Here is a 21,960-nt window from a genome sequence, read left to right as displayed (position 1 = left end):
CTCAGGCCACATCTTCCATCACAACCTTGAGGTGTTGAACCTGGCTACCTGGAGGCTAAACTTTTAGATGACATCCTCCTGGATGAGAGAAAAGAATCCACAAGGAGAAACTATAAATGCAAATGGAGAGGTTCACACAATATGCTGCTACCAAAGCTTTTGATCCCTACAAAGCTTCCAAACATCAAACCCTATTATACTTAATTAGTCTAAGGAACTCAGGACTATCAGATGACTCCATCAATGTTCATTTGGCCACGCTCTCCACAAGGCATCCTGAGTGGGACGCACGCACCGTATTCTCCCACCCTGATTAAAAAAAGATTCCTTAAGGGGATGAATAACCTGTTTCCACCAGCCAGAGAGCCTATTGAACCAGAGTCTTTTGCTAGTCCTAGCCATGCTTACAGAGGCAAACCATTGGCCTCCTCGCTTAGGTCTCTATCTTTAAAGACTCTGTTCTTGGTTGCCATTACATCTGTACAGAGAGTTGGCAAACTAACAGTTCTTAGAATTGACTTGCTGTACACAAAGTTTTTCCCCCAGACAAAGTCATTCTAAGAACAGACTCATCTTTCAGACCCAAAGTAGTCTGACTTCCATTTAAATCAAGACATAATCTTACCCTCCTTCTTTATGAATCCTTTTACTTCTTTGGAGAAATCCTATGCACTCCCTGAGTGGTCAGAAGGTCTCTCCTTTATTATATGGAAAGAACAAAGAGATTCAGAAAGTCCAATAAGCTGTTTGTCTCCTATAAGAGAAGGAATAAGGGCCATCCCACCTCCAGACAGAGACTTTTGCACTGGCTGGTAAAATCTGTCATCATATACTGCAATAAGCAAGGTGTCTAAGCTCTCTCAAGTCAAGGTGCACTCAACTAGACATATGGCCACTTCAGCAGCAGAAATATGCAAAGCAAATACGTGGTCCTCAGACCTTTCTTTTGTGAAGCATTGTGCTGTGGACATCTGCGCAGCATCAAAGGCTAACTTTGGTTGCGTGGTTCTAAAAAAGCTGCTCTAACTATCCTAGCATCCATCACTGTTCAGATGAGCTTGCTAATCACTCATTTTGTGAGGGAACATGGATCACCTCAAAGATAAACAGTTTGCTTAGCTATAACAGGTGATCTTTCTGGTGATCCGTGTTCACTCACAACACCTGCCTGGCCTACCCTGCTGCTAAGATACTTCCACAGTAATAATGACTTAGCTGATTTCATCCATCCACATTCTTTGCTCATCACAGTGGCCACTCAGTCTTCCATGGAGGTTACTGCACAGGAGCAGAACCCATTTTATGAGTGAGCATGAATCACCAGAAAGATCAAGGAGTATGGAACTTCTCTGCAGTATTATGATTTCTGTGGCATTCGCATTTATAAGCCATGTATCCAATGGCTAGAAAATGAATAGGCTTGCATAAGTGTTACATTTTACTACTTTGTGTGTGTTTGTTTAAGGTGAGGAGCAATTTCTAATAGGATCTTATAAAGAGTCTGAGGAGGCATGGAAGAAAATTCTTCAAGAAACAAAAGGAAAAGGTAAGGTGGTAGGAAATGTTCCCAGTCTGGCATCATCTTCACTGATACACCTTTTGCAAGTGGAGTGGAAAGAGACCTGCCTTGTTTTCAGGGTCTCCGTCCCCTTTTGCAGATACTTGTGCTACTTGCTGTTGCTGAGGCAGGGAGGTACCAAGGTTGGAGTGAGCCTGGAGACGAGATTTTAAAATGGGACCGACCCTCGCTGCCTTCTTCTCCTTCTGGCCCCATGTCTCTGCTGCAGACGAACATCAAGGACACATGTAATATAGTGTATCAGATTAGCAGAGGACAGGAGACTACAGTTACAAGGTGTAAACAACAGCAGAACCAAATAATACAACAGTATCAGCTTTGTGAAATACAAGAGGGCAATTCATGCTAGCTACCACAAGACCAGCTCTCCTCTCCTTCTGTGGGTTCCAAAAGAAGCTTCTATTCCAAGCGTAACAATTTTTGTCAGGGCTGTAGCATGGCGAGATTTGAAAAACAACAACAGTATTTTTCATTTGGAAAAGGCAGGTAAAGGGATATCCAGGCAAACCAGTTTAAAATTAGCAAACAATCAGGAAGGATGCTAGGCCAGCTCCACTCTTCCCCAATCCTCAAGTATTGTGAGCCGTTCTGGGAGCAAGGAACATTTTTTTTGAGAACTTGTTAGGTTGAAAAACAAATGAATATATTTTCAACAACCACAGCACCATGAAAGAACCAGTCAATAAATCCCCTGCCACCACCCCTTCTTTCCTTTCTACGGAGAGGAAAATGACTCATTGCAAGTTGGAAGAAGATCACTTCACATGGGTCATCGGGACTTAGAGGGAAGAACCCAAGCATTTAAAATCTTTTTTTTTAAAGTTAAAAATAGCTCAGGCACAAACAATCTCTCTCTCTCTCTCTCTCTCTCTCTCTCTCTCTCTCTCTCTCTCACACACACACACACACACACACACACACACACACACACACACACACCATAAATGTGGGAAGCCTTACAAAGCCTCGCTGCTGCTGCAGCTGCTTCCGCTCTCTTCCACTCCGACTGACAAAAGGGAAATTGGGAGTCAGAGAACTTGCTTGGGGGGACTGCAGCTCACACGCCTGTCTATGGGACTGGAGAGTGTGCAAGGACTGGCCTTGGGGGCCCCTCAGAGGCTGTGGGCCAGGGGACATTCATCTCCCTTTGTCTCATTAATGGCATGCCCACGTGCTGAGGGTCGAGAATGGCTTTTCAGGCAGCTGTGGGGCTGCAGAGGGGAGGAAACAGCTTGCATTCTCTCTTTTCCACAATTGCCTCTGTCAGTGCTGCTTGTTGTTTATAGATTTGTAGGTAGGAAGAACTTAACTTTCATATGTGTTTGGGTCTTATTAAATTCTTGATTACATACCCCAGTTTGGATTAATAGTTTTTTAAATAATATTTTTTCATTTTCAATTCAGGAAGAAAGAGAACCCCTTACCTTCAAACTCGATGTTATCTTGCTATATTATATTGTCATCTATATCACTACAACATAAGTGAGGCTCAGGGTCTGTGTGATCATCTAGTGAGCGAGCTACTAAAACGGGCTCAAATTTCTGTAAGAGAAATGGATGGCATGTCAGGTATGTGAATATAGAATATTAGTTAAAAGAATTTGTATTACATAATGTGTGTCATGTTAATGGAATGGTTAAAGACTGTAGCACTTATTACTATTGTCTTAAAAAGAGCTGTCCCCAAACTAATTACTTTGTATCAATTTTATAGCATAGATTAGGGGTGACCTGCATGATTGATTTTTGTGGCCCAGCCTCAGTGGCAACTCAAGGCATTTGCCTGCTTGAGGTGAGCTATAAAGTGCTGCCTTGTCCCCCTACAGAACCTACCCCTGCCCATCCCCTAGGTCAGGGATGGGGAACCTTGGCACTCCAGCTGTTTTTGGACTACAACTCCCATAATCCCCAGCCACAGAGCCCAATAACTAGGGATTATGGGAATTGTAGGCCAACATCTGCAGGAGTGCCAAGGTTCCCCATCCCTGCCCTAGGTTGTTGTCTGTAGAAGCTGCCCCCTCTTTGTGGAGCTTTCTTTCCTCCTTGCTGCTCATGTTGTCTGCTGCTGGATGAGGACATCTCATGTGGGTTATCGTTCCCACATGCTCTAGAGGCAGGATCTATGTAAATTAACTGAAAAGATTTAAGAGCCTGGGAAGGATAGCCCAACCCAGTTTCTTTAGTGCTGTGATCCAGCTCTAGAGACTGCCTTCTCTCTCTATTCTAAGGCCTAGATTTTCCTTATTTATTTCATTCTTTTTGTTCCTTCTTGACTTTAATGTTCTCTTTATTTCTTACTAGTATCCATTATTCTTCAGCCTAAACAAAAAAAACCCTCTTATTCTGATTCTTATCTTTATTTCTGTTCCTTTAATGGTGCCGATAAGAAGGTGCAGCACTTGAGGCCAAAAATCAGGAATGTTCTGGTCCCTAAGGGCAAGAAGCCTACTACCTTCCTTCCAAAATGGCCCAACAGCACGCCGAGCACCATGAGGTCCTTGTCGCTGCTGTCCACCCCTGATACCTTTGATCTAGAAGAGGGATCTTCAGGTCTCCCGTCTCATGGTTGTGGGGCTGAGCTGTCTGTCTTCAGGGCCGATTATTGCTCTCCTTGATCAAGAGGACTGACTTCCAACGTGGCTTCAGAGTGCTGCACCTCAGTGGAGGCCCCTGCTACACCTATTCCCTCTGGGCTTTTCATCCCAGCCAGTTCTGCTGCGACCGCCCACTCTGGGCCTGGTCTCCAACAGGGGCTGACAGCAGCAGGAACAGGGCAAGCCCAAGAGCCGGGAGCAGCTGCTGGATAGTCAGGGTAAGGAGTGGCTATCACGGCAAGGAGAAGATTGAGGCCAGTGAGGTGCCTGCACCATCTAGAGCACTGCCTAGAACCGTGAGGCCCATGACATGCAAGTTGAGAAGGGAACTCATGAGCACTCTGCACTGGCTGGAGTGACAAGAAATGGCACACAAACAAGCTCTAATACACCATCCGCTCATTTAGAGACAGACAGCTCTTCTATGCAAAGAATCCTGCAAAGCTGGTGAGATCTGACCCACTTGTTCTTGTTCCCATAGAAGTGGATATGACAGACTCAATGCCAAATCCTGCCCCACCCCCTGGGATCAGATACAGCCCCTCTGGGCCAGTTAGTATCCCCCCTGGGCCAAATCTCCTCAGGGTTTAAGCAATGAGGTCCTTCTTGCCTGGCAGATGTGGTTTCAATCTCTGCAGCACAGCAGGTCTGAAAACAGGGGAAAGCATAAGTGAAGGAGGAGAGAGTCAACATCCTTGTTTTCATCTTCCTCCAGCCCAGTTTCCAAAAGATCTAAAAGAAAGAGGAAACATTCTAAAAACACTTCAAAGTCTCATAAGAGTTAAAGCCAGGAATACTGAAAAAGATAAGTCTCAGCAGTATTCTGCAGAGATCTGACTATGATTCACCAGACCCCCATCCCAATGTCCCAGGGAGCCCAAAGGTTCCTGATATGGCAGAACCTGATATGAAGATATGGCAGAACCTGATATGAAGATACAATTTCAGAACATCACCTCTCAGTACAACCAGTATATACGCACCCTACTCTGCATTCTCCCTTGGGGGACCTAGATGTAGGGCATGATTCTAAGGAGGAGGGGGAATGGTCAGATGACCAAAACAATGATTCCATTGCTAATTCTTAGTGCCTATTTATGTGGTGCACCAAGTGAGCTCCCCAGCCCTGCATCGAGGCATCGGAAGTCACCGTGGCAGTTGGCTGAGGAGTCGGGAAGGGTGCTCCCTCGAGCAAGTTTGCCTCCTTTGTCCACCAATCTAGGGAAGACAAGACTTTTCTGTAAGCGTAACAAGTTTGAACTGTGGCTTGGATCTTGGGTGGAAGGCCCCGAGAAACCACATCTGGTCTCTTCTCACATCTGAAACCACCAATTTCGCATAGAGGACTGTCGTGGTGCAGGACGCCATGAGCCCTAGTAACACCTGCACCTTCCGCATTCTCTATACGGGCATCTTTTGAAACCCGTGGATGAGCAACCGCATGCGCTGGAAGCGGTTTTCCGGCAGATAAGCCTTCTGTTCCCTCATATCCAACTGTGCGCTGATATATTGAAGGCGTCTTGTTGGTTCCAGGAATGACTTCTCCCAATTAATTTGGATGCCCAAGCTTTCCAATAGGGCCATTACTACATCTATGTGTTTTAACAACTGTTCTCATGTCTTGGCTGTCAGAAACCAGTCGTCCAAATAAGAATACACTGACAGACCCTGTGTCCTGAGGTAGGCTACTATCACCGCCATGCACTTTGTGAATTCCCTCGGGGCGGTGACGAGGCCAGAGGGCAACACATTGTACAGATAGATCTCTGACTCCATCGTGAAGCGGAGATACTTGCGACGGTTTTCCTGAATGCCGACATGGAAGTATGCATCCTTCAGATTGAGCAATGCGATCCAATTCTCCTTGTGGAGGCGCGGAAGGATGGCTTGCAGCATTGTCATCCTGAACTTTCGCACTTCTATTTACGGGTTCAATCCATGTAGATCCGTTATTGGCCTTATCCCCCCATCGCGCTTGGGGATCTGAAAATATCGGGAATAAAATCCCGTCTGGCTCAGGGCCCATTGCACTGGGGATATGGCCTCTTTTAACAAGAGCTTCTGCACCTCTTCCCGCAGTACTGGTGCCTCAGGAGTATATCTCATGCCCAGAAATGGCGGGTACTCCTTGAACTCCATTGCATAGCCAATTGTGACTATGCGCAGGACCCATTGGTCCGATGTTATATGGTGCCATGCTTGGGCATGGCTTGCCAGTTTAATGGATATTCTGGCTGAATTCAAGGAGATGGTGTCCCTTGTGTTGGTGTTCTTTGGTGTTTCGAGGTTGCAGTTGCGCTGAAGAGGCACACTGCCGTTTGCAGTTGGGCCCTGGCCCAGATCAAAGCTGCTGCTTGGATTGTGGTGTACCTTTAGTACACCCGGACTGGGCCATCTTGTTCCTGGGGTAGTAAGGCCTTTTGTTATTGTAGCCCTGGTAGGGGTGCTTGCAGTCTCTCCGATTGGGTTGGCGATAAGTAGTTTGCTTTCTCTGATACTGGTTGTACGGCTGGTATCTGGAGTTAGAATACCATGGATTCGTTAAGGAGTGTGCCGTGATCTTTGATTTCTTCCACTTCTCCATGTTTTTGTCAGTCTTGTCTGAGAAGAGACCTTCACCATCAAATGGCAAAGTCTCAATGCGATCTTTCATGTCATGTTGCAGCCCGGTTGCCCTCAACCAGGGCATGCCTCCTTAGAACAATGGACAAGGTTAATATCCATGACTCTGATTCAGCCAAATGTTTGGCATTTGCCAATTGTTGGCAGGTTGCCACAGTTTTTCTTGCGAACACTAACTCGGTTGTTTTCACAAATTCACTCGGTTCCAATGTAGATCGTTGATCAAACAGAGCCTCCCAGAGAGAATGCATAAACTTCGCCTGGCATGCTATGTAATTAGCTATTTTAAAAGACAAGCAGGCCGTTGAATAAGTACGTCTGCCCAACATGTCTAGTTTACGATCCTCCTTGTCTGCTGGTGCCGTATGTCATTTGCTGCTCTTCGATGACTTTGCCTGAATCTAGTCCTTTCGATGAAAGAAGCTCTAAATATTCTCCACCCTGGAGAACACATGGAACAAACCTATCACAATCGGGCCCCCTCAGACCCTTCTTTTTGCTGCTGGATCTGAGAACATCTCAGCCCACCCATGTGGCATCCCCAGTCTACAGAAAGGTACACCTTATTTTTCCCCCTATTTTTTGTCCAAGCCTCACGAGACTGACTCTATATTAAGGCTTTTCAGTTCATATTGGACTTGGACATTCAAAACAGGGTTGGGCTATCCTTCCCAGGCTCTTAAAGCTCTATCTAATTTGCATAGTCCTGCCTCTGGAGTATGTGGGAAGGATAACCCACATTAAATGTCCTCAGTTCTCACAGCAAGTAGCAGCCTTCACGGTAAGAAACCAATGCTTCTTTCTCGCTTTCCCCCTTCTTTGCTTGCTTCCCTCCTCTTTCTGTGCCCCCTGTGCCAGAGCCCATAAATAACACACCTTTTCTCTCCTCCCTTGCCAGCTTCCCCCTGCTGCTGCTCTTACTGTAGCAGCATGCACCCAGCCTGTCTGTCTTTTGTCCTCACTTGCTTGCCCATCCCTCCATTGCTCACTGCCCCTTGTGTCTCCAGCGCCACACTTCTATGAGTCCTTTCCTTGGAGCTCCTGTGGGATGCTTAAATGGAGAAGATGAAGCAGAGAAATACAGTGCTGGGGAGACAAGCAGCAGCGAGCAACAGAGGAACAAACGAGTGAGTGGCCTTGTAGATAATAGGGTTTTTCTGTATACCGATTAAGTAACTTTTAGATGCTTTTTAAAGGTCTCCCCCTTAACAGTCAATGAGCCTTCCTTGCTGCTTTCTTCTATATTTTCTATACAGATGGTAGACTAGTTAAAAGGCCAGGCTCAAAATCCGTTCTATTCATTCAACAGAAAATTGTCCCTTAAAGCTTAATCTCTGGTTATGATCCAATTATGACATGCCCTGGTGTAATCTCATTGAAGTAATGAAGTCTCCGTCAGGCCTTGTGGTAACTGAACTGCTTCTTAAAGAATTCTTGTGAAGTGAAGTGTTGGTACAAGTTGTCTTCAGGGAGTGGGGATACCAGTAAATACAAGAGACTCTGAGGGCCTCGTTTCTGTCAGCCTAAGAAATTCTTGTAGTGCAACAAAACGTGCTGCCTTTACCTTGCTAGTATAAAGGAGTGATAGATTTGAATGACACCTTTTGATGTCTTCAGCACACTTTATGTGAAACTTTTAAAATGTTTATCTTAGATGCTGAGCAGATAAGAGATGTTCATACTGAGGCTGCTCTGGCAGTGATTCGGTCTCTGGGACGATTCATGGCAGCCTACTTCACTAATGAGTTGCTTTATGTGCTTCCTCCACATCATATTGCTGTTTTGCCCCCACTTCACATCAAGCCAGGTATTCTATTGTTGTGATCACTTGTGCTGGTTTATTTCAGGTGTGTAAATTCAGGTTTACTAGTAAATGTTTTACAATTTGATGGTATTCGTAAACTCTGATTTACTGAAGATACCTCAATCCAGTAAGGGTTAAGCACTTCTGAGTGATGTTCATCTCAGTGGGAAAGTTGGAGGGTTTTTTGTGGGTTTTTTGGTAAGAATTTGGTTTCTTCCTTCAAAACTGAATCTGCCAATTTTGGGTGGCTAATGACAAGCAGCCCTCTGTCAATGACAGGGATCTGCCCGGGCTGCTGCACAGTTCAAAAGGCACTCCCGACAGTGTAGCAATGGAGCAGTGTAGCAATGGAGCTCCTTTCCACTGTTTTCATGGGGTAAGGCAAACCTCCTGAGCCTTTCAAAGGCCTGAGTACCATGACTAAGAAAGCCCTGCTCCACATACCCACCAACTGCACTTCAGACAAAGGAGGGTCATGGAAAGGTCAAGACATTCCAGGTAATCTTAGAGTAGAGGTACTCACTTTCGGCCCTCCTGAAGATGTTTGCCTTCAACTCCCATAATCTCTTACTATTGTCCACTGTAGTTGGGGATTATTATTATTTCTTGTTTACACAGTGAGACAGGTGTTATTGACTGGTTTGTTTTATCCAGACATTGAGTCCTTCCCAAGGACCTGGGATGGCTGGATTTTATTATCAGTATCGTTGTTGTTATTATTATAGATATCATCATAGAATATAGGCTGTTCCCAGTAAAGTTGCTTTTTGTAATTGGCCGATGGTGATTTCTGTGGCCCCTATGGTGGTGTTGTTGTTATTGTTATTATTACATTTATATCACGCTCTTCCTCCAAAGAGCCCAGAGCGGTGTACTACATACTTAAGTTTCTCTTCACAACAGCCCTGTGAAGTAGGTTAGGCTGAGAGAGAAGTGACTGGCCCAGAGTCACCCAGCAAGTATCATGGTTGAATGGGGATTTGAACTCGGGTCTTGCCAGTCCTACTCCAGCACTCTAACCACTACACCACACTGGCTCCCCAGTTGTATGGGAGTTGTAGTCCAAAAACAGCTGGAAAGCTGAAGTTGCACAACTCTGTTTTAGAGAGTGGGCAGAACCATGTAGAAGGAGGCTTTAAATACCCTGGTACCAAACTGTTTGGTGCATTATAGGGTAATGACCTTTGTTTGCTCTAATGACCGTAAATTACTTTACATTACATAGGGTTATGGTCAGCAGTTTGAATGAGTCTTATTCTCAAAGTAATTTGTCCCTAGGCTCGAAATTATCGAAGACTAGGAAACGACTGCACAACAAAGCAAACCCAGAGGCACTGGAATTAACACTTTTTTTTTGTATCTTAGATAGGTGTTCTCGTATTGTTCCACTGCAGCACTCCATAGTCACCAATGCAGTTACAGACCAAGGCCTCTCTTGTGTTTGGACAGTTGAATATGCTCTTGATCTGTTGCTTGTTGGTGGACTAATTCCAGAAGCTGTGTGGCTAGCACATAAACTTGGAGACTGGAAAATGGCTGTTTCAATTGGGGTGGTTTATAATCTGTATTGTCAAAGTCACGATGGCTTCCCAAGGTGAGTCATATTTGTATAACAATGTTACGGGATAATGCGGTGTTATTTTTCTCTCTGTTATCTTATAGCTACATCAAACCTTGTTGCTGCATATGAATTTTAAGTAAATGCCTTAAAAGTTTTTGTTGTTTCCTCCCCCTGCTTTCCCCCCCTTTTCTACTTAAATGTTTAAGTTACAAAAGCCAAAACAACCAAAATCACTAGTGTTGCTATTGACAGCTCAGGCTGTCAATCATTCTTTATTGATACACTCACAGACCAGCAAACAATCTCAATACAGGTTGAACAGAAGAAAACAATAAGCGCAATTGACATAAGAACTATACCTAACCGTATCTATCTACTATACAGAGTGTGTTTAAACTCCTTACACTCAACCTGTACTGCCTATGAGGAAACTAGTATTTGTTTATGCATATGAATACGACAAATATTGTTGTCTCCTTTTATTAGCAATCAGGCAGAACTTAGCGACATTTAGGGAAATTTCATCTTTCTGATTAGATCCAACATTTTAAGAAATGTCTCAACTAATTCTGAACCAATCTCCTGTGAGCTGGGGAGGATGTTGTCCAGCACTACCTAGCATGCACATTTTCTCAGGATTAAAGAACTTTCATTGCTGGATTTGTGGGATTCATCTCAAATAGGTATGCATACTTTAACCAAATGCATGGTGGAAATGGCACCACATACTGTACATGTTGTATTATGGCACCGCCTTGGGGTTATCTTTTTAACGAAAGGTGGTATATAAATGCAAAAATAAATAAATAAATAAATAATATTTTTTGTATTGTCTCACAAAGAAGTCCTGATAATCCTATGCTAGAGTCTCTTGCAAATAATGCTCAACAGACTGTTGATGCTTCTGTTCTCTTTTTGTGGTCAACTTTGAAAAGTCAGAGGTAGTCTCTACATAAAGAATCCAGTTTATGGGGCAATTCTGGTTGCTACCGTTGACTGAGCATTCATTTCCTCAGAGAAAATAGACCTCTATATGGTTATGAATTCTGTCTCTTGTGTCCACATGGCAAAATTCATCCAGCAGGTGTTGGGCCAAATGGTATCTGCCATTCTTGTTATGCCCTATTCCAGACTGCATATAATTGTTTGCAGCTCTAGTTTCTGAAAAATATTGATAATGTCAGAAATGCTCCGAACAGGTTGGCCAATGATTCTGGATAGACAGGATATGTAGTTTGCTCCTCTGACTTCCTACTTTATTCTCATGTGGGACTGGAGAGTGCACTGCAAGAGGCACAATATTGATCAATTATGGAATAGTTAGGATAGATACCTCCACAAACAGAGAAACATAAGGTGCAGAATCCTCTTGCCTGAAGGAGTAGGGTTTTCCATTCTTCTAGTAGTGATGCATCTAGCCTCCAGTTGCGTAGTCTGGCAGATTGGCTAAGCAGATCCCCTTGCTCACCTAGTATGAAATAGTGTATTGAAACATGAGGATCTGGATTGTGATCCATTGTATCCATAAGAACTGGGTTTCTGCGCCTGCGCAGGGACCTCCTGGGCTGACTAGCTAGCTCCTCTTTGCGCCCCGCCCGTCTGCACGTGCCTTGCAGCTTCCGTTAGAATCGACGGTTGGGGCGCCTCTCCTTCAGTTTTCTCTTGACCGCCAAAGCGCTTACACCTCTTGGCTGTTGCTCCTCAATTATTATCAAAAATTTGACTTCGGACTGTTTGACTATTCTCTACTGAGCGGATTAATTGGTTTGACTTCAGAACGAACAACGGACTTGATTTGGGACTCTGATTCTAACTTCGAAGTTTGTACAGGACGGTTTTGACTCGGAACGGCGAACGGACTTGATTACGGACTCTGCTTTGTTTGTTCCTAAGATTGTTTACTGAATTTGACTCGGAACGGCATTTGGACAATGGAAGCTAAGAAGACATTCAAACGGTGTGAAAAGTGTCGAGCAAAGTTGCCTTCGACTGATTATCACGACGCCTGTTTGATGTGCCTAGGAGAGAATCATAACACGGCGGCATGTAAGATATGCTGCTCGTTTTCAAAACAAACTAGACAAAATAGAGCTCTCAGGCTTCGAGCTGCGTTATACGAGGAGGCACTTCGACCGCCAACTCCTCGTCCGTCGGCGTCGATGAGTTCCGGATCGACATCGGGAGCTTCGATGTCGAAGGAGTGCGGTGCGTCAAGCTCCCCGGGATTGGGTTCCAGTGGGTCTGCTGATAAGCAGTCTAAAACCACTGTTGACACTCTGTTTAAGAAACCAAAGGAGGTTTCCAAAAAACAGAAGCATAAGGATAGAGATCGTCATGCTTCTGAGAGGGAAGGTCGCCATCGTGAGGAGTCTCGCCATCGAACTCCCTCACCGACGGCAGCACAGATTTACGACGTGGACTCGGCTGAGTCCCCTACAGCCTCGACGTCGACACCTCCAGTATCGACGGTCAAGATGGTTTCGGCTTCGACATCGACTTTAGTCTCGACATCGACACCAGCGTCGACATCGAGATTGGGCCAAGGCAGTCTGGGACAGGTGTCGACGTTGGAATCGACATCGACATCGACGGCGACGTCGATATCGGCATCGAGGCATTTGCAAGTCTCGGCATCGGAGCCTCCCATAACTGCCCAGGCGGTGTATGCCATTCCTCCGTCGGCGTCCACGGTGCCGGAGCAGATATTGAATGTGAACACTGCTCCTTCGTCGGTGTTGACGGCGTCGACATTGAGGAGGATTCCTCATCTTTTGTCGCCGGCATTGACGCCGGCATAGTCCCCCTCGACGCCGAGGACTCCGAGTCTGGCTACACACGGGGACGGACTTAGAGAACTGCTGGAGTCGAGTTCGAGTACCCCCTCGGGTGCGACGTTTCGTGGCTTCCTGTCGACAGGCTTAGACGAGGGTCCTGGAGGTGGAGAGCTGGCTGATCTGCCTCATGTTGCCTCACTGACACCAGCAGTGGTCCAGGATCCAAGAACCGATGTCGGGTGCTCTACGATGCTGCAGCCAACTCATTCCTGTGGTTTCCGCCATGGTGTGCCGGATGATTATGCAGAGTTCTTGCGTTGGAAAGCGGCACAGATAGAAATGCAACCAGTGCAAGGGCTGCGGAATTTTGTGCAGGCTGGACAGCTTGCTCAGCCGCTGCTGCAGTCAGAGCATGCAGACCATCAGGGGCCGTCTGTGAACTTGCCTATACAAACACCATTGGTGCAAGTTCAAACCTACCTTCCAGAGAATTCACAGTTACCTGTGGTCCAGACGAGGATGCCAGAAAAACCTGCTGGGAAAAGAAAGAGGAAAGCAACACCTCCTCCTTCTGAACCATCATCTTCACCCTCTGATGACAGTGAGGACGATGAGTCGGGACCGGCCTCTGACAGAGATGATATCAGTCGTAGGTCGGACCCCCCTTCGGATGTGCCACCAAAACTATCCACCTCGCCAACTGAGGAATTGAAAGCTTACCATATCCTCATAAGGGACATCGCTGAAGCCCTGGGCATGGACGTAAGCTCTCTGGATGCGGATGTTGCTGACCCGGTCTATAATATGATGAAGCGGTCTAAGACTTCGCATCCTGTTGCCCTCACCATGATTCCTGGGATAGATAAGGCTGCGAAGGTGGCATGGGACTCAGTGGGGGTCGGGGCTCCGACTTCCAAGCGCATTGAGAATTTGTATAGGGTGACTGAAGGAGAGAACTCTTACCTGTTACGTCATCCTATACCGAACTCCTTGGTTGTCAGTTGCGCTTCATCCACCAAGAGTGGACACCGTCATTCCACGCCTGCTGACAAAGAGGGGAGGAAAATGGACGTTATGGGTCGAAAGATCTATAGCACCTCCAGTTTAGCAATTCGTATTGCTAATTATGCGGCGTGTATGGCACGCTATAACCATTTACTTTGGGATGCGCTCTTACAGGATTCATCCTCTTTGTCTCCGGAGGACTTCCAATGGAGATTTAATGATGTGTACGAAAGAACAACGGCAATAACGCGCCAACAACTGAGCGCATTCAAACACTTGTCGGAGACGGAATCGAGAGCAATGGTGACGGCAGTGAGCTTGCGCAGGCATGCGTGGCTTCGCTCAGCGACCCTGCAGACAGACATGAAGGAGGAAGTCGAGTCCTTGCCATTTGACGGCAAAGGCTTATTCCATGAGGACACGGACACGTCAATGGAGACGTTGAAAAAATCTAAATTCACTGCCCGCACCTTTATGGTGCCTTCGAGCGGTTCCAGCTCAACTGCAAGGAGCCGCACTTATTATCAGAGAAAGAGTGATCGGTATCGGGACTGCAAAGAATACCGAAAACAATTCAGACCTTACCAACGCGGTAAGGGCTTTAACCAAAAACAAAAAGGAAAAACAGCTCGTCAAGGCGACAAGGACACTTCCAGCAAGAGCTTTTGACGGGACTGTTCGTCCACTGCATCAGTTTTGCAGCAGCCAATTAAGTCCAACGCTACAATCCAGGACCCACTACATCGGCCCTGTAGTTGCCAGGATCAACATCAAACTGGCAAGCCGTGCGCCAGCATGGCACAACATAGCATCCGACCGGTGGGTACTGAGAATAGTGCAGACTGGATATGCGTTGGAGTTCGAAACAAGGCCTCCCTTCTCTGGACTGGTCTATACGCCGGCCACGGAGGTGTTGCGGGAGGAGGTCAAGGTGCTGCTGGAGAAACAGGCGATCACGCGGGTGCAATGGGCGAACAGACTGACCGGCTACTATTCCCGGTATTTTCAGATACCAAAGAGAGACGGTGGAATAAGAGCCATAATGGACCTGAGGGGGCTCAACCTCTTCATTCGGACCAGGAAATTCAGAATGGTGACACTGCAGGGAATTCTGCCTCTGCTGGTGAACGAACAGTGGGCAGTTACTCTGGATCTCAAGGACGCTTATTTCCATATCGGGATACAGGAGAGTCACCGCAAGTTCCTCCGGTTTACAGTAGGGGCACAGATCTATCAATATGTGGTGCTTCCATTTGGACTTTCTACTGCGCCCAGAGTGTTCACAAAGGTGATGGCGGTGGTTGTAGCCCACCTACGAACTCAGGGCTTGAGGCTGTATCCGTATTTAGACGATTGGCTCGTGGTGAGCCACGACAGGAGTTTACTTACCCGCCAAGTGCAGATGCTGCTAGCCTTATTGGAGTGCCTCGGCATCAATGTGAATTGGAAGAAGTCGAGACTCGAACCCAGGACTCGAGTGAACTTCATCGGGGCGGTGCTGGACTTGGAATTTGCCAGGGCGTTCTTACCTGCGGAAAGAATTACCCAAATGCACGAACTCATACGTCACTTTCAGAGGACTCCACGGCAGCCAGCGGTTCGAATCCAGCGGATGTTGGGTTTGATGGCATCATGCACCGCAACGGTGTCACACACGCGCCTCCGTATGCGCACATTGCAGCATTGGTTTCTCCACAACTTCCGACCCAATGTGGATGGCCAGAATATGCACTTGACATTACCACAACATGTCCTCGCCAGCCTGGGGTGGTGGCTAGACATGGGCAATTTGGGCAAAGGAGTCGAGTTTGTGTCCAAGGAGCCCACCTCCCGGATAACGACAGATGCCTCGATGGTGGGCTGGGGTGCGCATTGCGCCAGCGTATGCGTGCAGGGGACATGGACCCAGTTGCAGAGACTTCAGCATATAAATTACTTGGAGCTATTGGCTGTGTTCCAGGGCCTAAGGGCATTCGAACCTATGATAAGGGGACGAGCAGTACAGCTGGAGTTAGACAACACGACGGCGATTGCCTACCTCAACCGTCAAGGGGGGACAGTGTCACTGTCTCTTTGCCTGCTTGCGAGAAAAATATGGGACTGGTGCATTCAACATTCAATTCACCCGGTAGCAATACACATAAAGGGTGTAGACAACTGCTTGGCCGACAGGCTCAGCAGGGACATCAGTTTCAACCAAAGACACGAGTGGGAAATCAACCCGGTGTATCTCGACAGGGTGTTCGAGATCTGGGGGGTCCCATCGATAGACTTATTTGCCACGGTTGCCAACAAAAAGTGTGTCAATTATTGTTCGCGTGCGGGCATAGGCCAAGGATCCCTGGGGGATGCTTTTCAACAGGCCTGGAGGACGGGGCTGTTATATCTTTTTCCCCCGCTGCCGTTAATGGGCCGTGTGGTTGCGCAGATATTGCGGGACCAAACGAAATGCATACTTCTGGCCCCATGGTGGCCGCGCCAGCCGTGGTTTGCCACACTTCTGGGAATGTCTCATTCAGTGTTCCACAAGTTCCCCAAGGCTCCAAACCTGTTGCAAAGAGAACACGGGAAGGTGTTACACCCCGATGTGCACTCTCTCAAGCTGACCGCTTGGAGAATCAACTATTAAACAACATCTTACTAAACAGTAGGTGTGCGTCGACAAGATGCAGTTACGCCTGCAAGTGGAACCGCTTCAAGAGTTATATGGGGGGGAAGAGTGTCACGCCATTGCGTGCGACCCCTCGGGATGTGCTGCGTTACCTGACATCGCTCAAACTGAGTGGATTGGCGAATGTCTCCATTAAGCTGCATTTGGCTGCAATCTCGTCAAAGCACAGGGGATGGGATGGGTCCACGGTTTTCTCCCACCCGGAATGTAAACGTTTCCTGAAAGGTGTTAATAACCTTTACCCGCCTGTGTGCAGCCCAATGGAGCAATGGAGTCTGTCTTTAGTACTCTCTGCCCTAACAGAGGCACCTTTTGAGCCACTGGCGACTGTTCCACTGAAGTTTCTGACTTTGAAGGTGGCGTTCTTGGTGGCCATTACATCGGCTAAGAGAGTGAGCGAGATGACGGCCCTGCGGATGGATAGACCCTACACTCAATTCTATCCACACAAGGTTGTGATGCGTCTCGATCCGAGATTCCTGCCAAAGGTGGTAACAGATTTCCACTTGAATCAAGACATAGTGCTACCAACTTTTTTCAGTAGTCCGGAGACGGACTTAGAGAAGGCCCTCCACACGTTGGATGTGCGTAGATCACTCCTATACTATTTGGAGAGAACTCATGACTTTAGGAAGAGTAAAAAGCTTTTTCTCTCCTTCCGGGGGCGTAGCAAGGGCCGTCCAATCTCTCGCCAGAGACTTGCTCACTGGCTAGTGGAACTGATTTTCCTCGCCTATAAAAGCCAGAAGATAACACCGCCAAAGACGGTTCGGGCTCACTCTACTAGGGCCTACGCAACGTCTGCGGCACATCTGTCAGGCATTAAAATGGCAGATGTCTGCCTGGCGGCGACATGGTCATCGCATCTACCATTCGTAAAGCATTATGCTTTGGATCTGCGGATGGCTAGGGAGGCGAATTTTGGAAGATCAGTGTTGAAACGTGTGTTGGCATAGCTGGGGGTCATCTGCACCCGCCTCCTTATGGGGTAGCTTGCTAAACACCCAGTTCTTATGGATACAATGGATCACAATCCAGATAAACAGGTTGCTTACCTGTAACTTACGATCTGGATGTGATCCGTTGTATTCATAAGTCCCTCCCAGCCGGCCCCGCTGCAGAATGCCTGGACTAGTGGATGCCGGTGTACGGATCGTCATTTATATGGCGGTCTGCGAGAAATCTGAAGGAGAGGCGCCCCAACCGTCGATTCTAACGGAAGCTGCAAGGCACGTGCAGACGGGCGGGGCGCAAAGAGGAGCTAGCTAGTCAGCCCGGGAGGTCCCTGCGCAGGCGCAGAAACCCAGTTCTTATGAATACAACGGATCACATCCAGATCATAAGTTACAGGTAAGCAACCTGTTTATCCTTTGCTGTAGTGAATGATCTCTGAATGATGAATCATATCAAAAGGACTGTCTGCTTCCAAGTAAAACTTGCATGCTTACAAGATTTTTGGGTTGGAGGTGAAGAGCCTCTGGTGCACATGGCTCTATCTGAGGACCAGATGGTTGTGCACATGGGACAGGGTTATGGAACTTCCTCCCTGTGGTGATCTTCTCTCTCACCTCTCTTATGGCTTTTTGTAATCAGGTGAAGAAGACTGCTTTCTACTTTCAAGCTTTTGGTCCATGAGAGAACCATAGTGGTCTTTCTAGCTACTGAAGCATTTCACCCTGCTCCTGTCTTCCAGGTTTTAGCTTCTATTTTATTGCATGTATATTGTTCTTGTATATGTGTTAATCATTGGAAACTGCCTTGAGGTTTGTTTAACAAAAGACAGCCTAAAAATACATAAACATAATTTATTTTATTTATTGTTAAATTCGTATACCACCTTTCATTAAAACCATCTCAAGGCAGTTTAAAAAACATTTAACACAATATAAGACTATTAAAATTACACAATAAAATATCCAATTGGAATATAAAAATACAAATCTAATTAAAAGTTTTAAAACATGCACAATATAACCATAAAATACAAAGCAGCAGCAACAAAAATATTCATATAAAAAGCTTGGGTAAAAAGCCAAGATTTAACTTGCTTTCTGAAAACTGTGATGGAGACTAATGAGTGGATACCCACCAGGAGAGCATTCCAAAGTCTGGTGGCAGTAACTGAGAAGGCCCTGTCCCATGTGCACAACAGCTGGGCATCCCTTATTGTCCGCACATGGAGCAGAGCCCCCTCCTATGACCTCATTAAGGAGGCAGAAACCCTTGGAAGCAGGTGGTCCCTCAGGTATCCAGGGCGTTAAGGGCTTTAAAGGTCAAAACCAAGCACCTTGAACTGGACCCAGAAACAAATTGCCATTGTTATATAAGTCACAGTGAGTGGTGCAGGCAGATGCTCTTCCTGTGAAAGTTTCTGCCTTGTGTGGATCCTCTATAGGTGACTGCATAGTAGCTGTTCAGAATGTTAGAAACAGCCCAGTTTGTTGTTTCTGATATGCTTCCAGGTCTGAGAAAGTAGAGCTGTCCTTGCCATTGCACTTGACGCCAACTCAGCTCTTTCAAGAAAAACTGCAGTCCTATTTGGGTCAGCTTGTCCAGAATGAAACATCAAATCAAGGAGATCCTAAATACAAACAACTTACAGGTGTGCAATCTCTTCAAGTGGGTTTGTTTTCTTGAGTCTTGTTGACACGTTCATGCAAATGCAGGATGTGAGTGCTGATGCCTTTTATTTTTGATGTTTCTTCATGCCCATTTCATTCCTACTGCTTTTCTAAGTGTTTTGAGGGTAACTGTGATCCACTTCTCATAGTATTTGGGTTGTATTGTGTCAGACAGCCGATGAAGACTTGCATGACTGAATGCTGCTCCATATTAAAACAAAAAAGAAACCCTGCAGATAGAAAACTAGATGTCTGGGAACAAGTTTCTAACCTCACCTTCTCCCTGACTACTTTTCTATATAGGAATCATTTTGTAGGGGGAAACATTCAATCATGCAATGCTCTCTCTGTTAGTGATACAGCCCATATACAGGTTTACCACCTCAGTGAGAACTAGGCCTATGTAATCTTACATTATGTACCACTTAGGTTGTCAGTCCTTCAAAGTGATGTGCAATCAGAGAGAACCATACACAAACCCAGAGCTTGCCTTGTGTGTAAACATGCAGCTTTGTTGGACCAAATTCTAAACATTTATACATTCATCCCTCACCAGTTGCGAGGGTTCCGTTCATGGAAAACCTTGCACCACCAATCGCGAGGGTTCCGTTCCAGGAAAACCTTGCAGTTGGCAAATTCGTGGTTGATGAGCCATTGAAATCAATGGCAAATGGGGTTAGGGGAACTGCGGTCACGAAAAGACCATAAAATAAAGTAAAAATAGAAAAAATCACCATGAGTCAGTAAGAGGAGTGAAGGGTAACCCCCAGAAATCACCCCTGACCCCCAGAAATCACGGGTGGGGGGACCCAAATTGCCAAAAAACTTGCCCAACTGTGGATACTCGGGTTGTGGTTGGCAAGACCTGCCATAATTTCCCAGTTGCGGATACTCAAGACGACGATTAGGAAACACGCGGTTGGCAAGGGATGACTGTATTTATGTATACAGAGTGGGGGTGGAGGGCAGATAAAGAAAACAGGCTTGTCAGGAGAATCTGGATCCTGGAAGGAACCCCTCAGTATCTATCTATCTACCTATCTACCTATCTATCTATCTATCTATCTATCTATCTATCTATCATCACTCCCCGCTATTGCATCCACCTAGTGCCCTTGAGACAGGCTGGGGGCCACCATTTTGGCTCCCTCAGCATGTGACGTGTGCCAGCCAATGGGAGCAGGGGAGAGGCTGCATAAGCAGACGGCTCCCTTCTGTTTGCTCTCAATTGCTCTGGGGCAAAGCACTCATCCCTCCCACCCCAGCTCAGTGAGGGTTGTCTGGTCACCTTTGGGGGCCAAGTAGGGATTTTTGGGGTCACACCTGATTGGCTCTGGTGTTGCCTTTTTTCACCTACTTCTCATTGACTCTAATTGTTAGGTTGTCATTGTTGCATGTTTGGTCACTTTGCAGGTGAGTGTGGGTTGGGGCAGGTTGTCTAAGTTTGGTGTCTGACTTGAGGACCATTTACAGGTGAAACTCGGAAAATTAGAATATCGTGCAAAAGTCCATTAATTTCAGTAATGCAAATTAAAAGGTGAAACTGATATATGAGACAGACGCATTACATGCAAAGCGAGATAAGTCTAGCCTTAATTTGTTATAATTGTGATGACCATGGCGTACAGCTCATGAAAATCCCAAATCCACAATCTCAGAAAATTAGAATATTACATGGAACCAAGAAGACAAGGATTGTAGAATAGAACAATATCGGACCTCTGAAAAGTATACAGTGTACTGTGCTTGATTGGCCAGCAAACTCGCCTGACTTGACCCCATAGAGAATCTATGGGGGATTGCCAAGAGAAGGATGAGAGACATGAGACCAAACAATGCAGAATTGCTGAAGGCCGCTAATGAAGCATCCTGGTCTTCCATAATACCTCATCAGTGCCACAGGCTGATAGCATCCATGCCACGCCGCATTGAGGCAGTAATTGCTGCGAAAGGGGCCCAAACCAAGTACTGAATACATATGCATGCTTATACTTTTCAGAGGTCCGATATTGTTCTATTCTTCAATCCTTGTCTTCTTGGTTCCATGTAATATTCTAATTTTCTGAGATTGTGGATTTGGGATTTTCATGAGCTGTACGCCATGATCATCACAATTATAACAAATTAAGGCTTGACTTATCTTGCTTTGCATGTAATGCGTCTGTCTCATATATCAGTTTCACCTTTTAATTTGCATTACTGAAATTAATGGACTTTTGCACGATATTCTAATTTTCCAAGTTTCACCTGTAAGGTGAGTAGGCAAGCCAAGGAACAGCCCTTGCAAGTTTTTGTGGCCCTTGGGCTGGGATCCGCCCCTACTCGGAGGCTGGCTGGCGCCCACCACTCTTATTGCAGCCTGTTTGGGGTGGGTGCTGGTTGGCCTCCCTTCAGCAAGGTTAAAGCCTCGCAGTTGTGGTGATGTCTGGACTTGGTGCTGGGCTGAATCCACACCCAGTCCTTCGCTATGTGGTGGGCAGTCCTCCTTATGAGGCTGACCCACAGAGAGGGTACCCACACTCTAATTGTAAATACCTCGTTGCAGGTTATTGTAATTTATTAATAAAAGTGGTCCTATTTCATTGAGTCAAACGTGTCTTGTTACTGGGCCTGGGTGTGCAATGTACAAAAACATAATTGACAACAGAGATAGAGGAAACCACATTTTAGTTGAACTTTTCAGCTTATGCCTTCATCAGCAAAAAATTGTTTGGAAAAAACCAGTTGTG

At 46.3% G+C, this 21,960-nt stretch overlaps 1 protein-coding gene across 7 annotated transcripts in view; it reads left to right on the top strand.

The window, feature by feature from the left end:
* Positions 1–21,960, top strand: part of CPLANE1 (ciliogenesis and planar polarity effector complex subunit 1) — a 200,493-nt gene that overhangs the window by 50,483 nt on the left and 128,050 nt on the right. For 6 of the 7 annotated variants that reach the window (XM_053297186.1, XM_053297187.1, XM_053297183.1 and 3 more), the window contains exons 14-18: positions 1,466–1,546; positions 2,984–3,148; positions 8,450–8,602; positions 9,965–10,193; positions 19,073–19,212. In XM_053297186.1, the coding sequence (XP_053153161.1) occupies positions 1,466–1,546; positions 2,984–3,148; positions 8,450–8,602; positions 9,965–10,193; positions 19,073–19,212 (768 nt within the window). Of the gene's footprint in view, positions 1–1,465; positions 1,547–2,983; positions 3,149–7,886; positions 7,923–8,449; positions 8,603–9,964; positions 10,194–19,072; positions 19,213–21,960 lie in introns of those variants that run through there. The other variant, XM_053297189.1, reaches the window with a different exon arrangement.

The sequence above is a fragment of the Hemicordylus capensis genome, chromosome 2 (genome assembly GCF_027244095.1).
Source record: "Hemicordylus capensis ecotype Gifberg chromosome 2, rHemCap1.1.pri, whole genome shotgun sequence".
Taxonomy (NCBI): domain Eukaryota; kingdom Metazoa; phylum Chordata; class Lepidosauria; order Squamata; family Cordylidae; genus Hemicordylus; species Hemicordylus capensis.
This window is presented reverse-complemented; position numbering and strand designations above follow the sequence as displayed.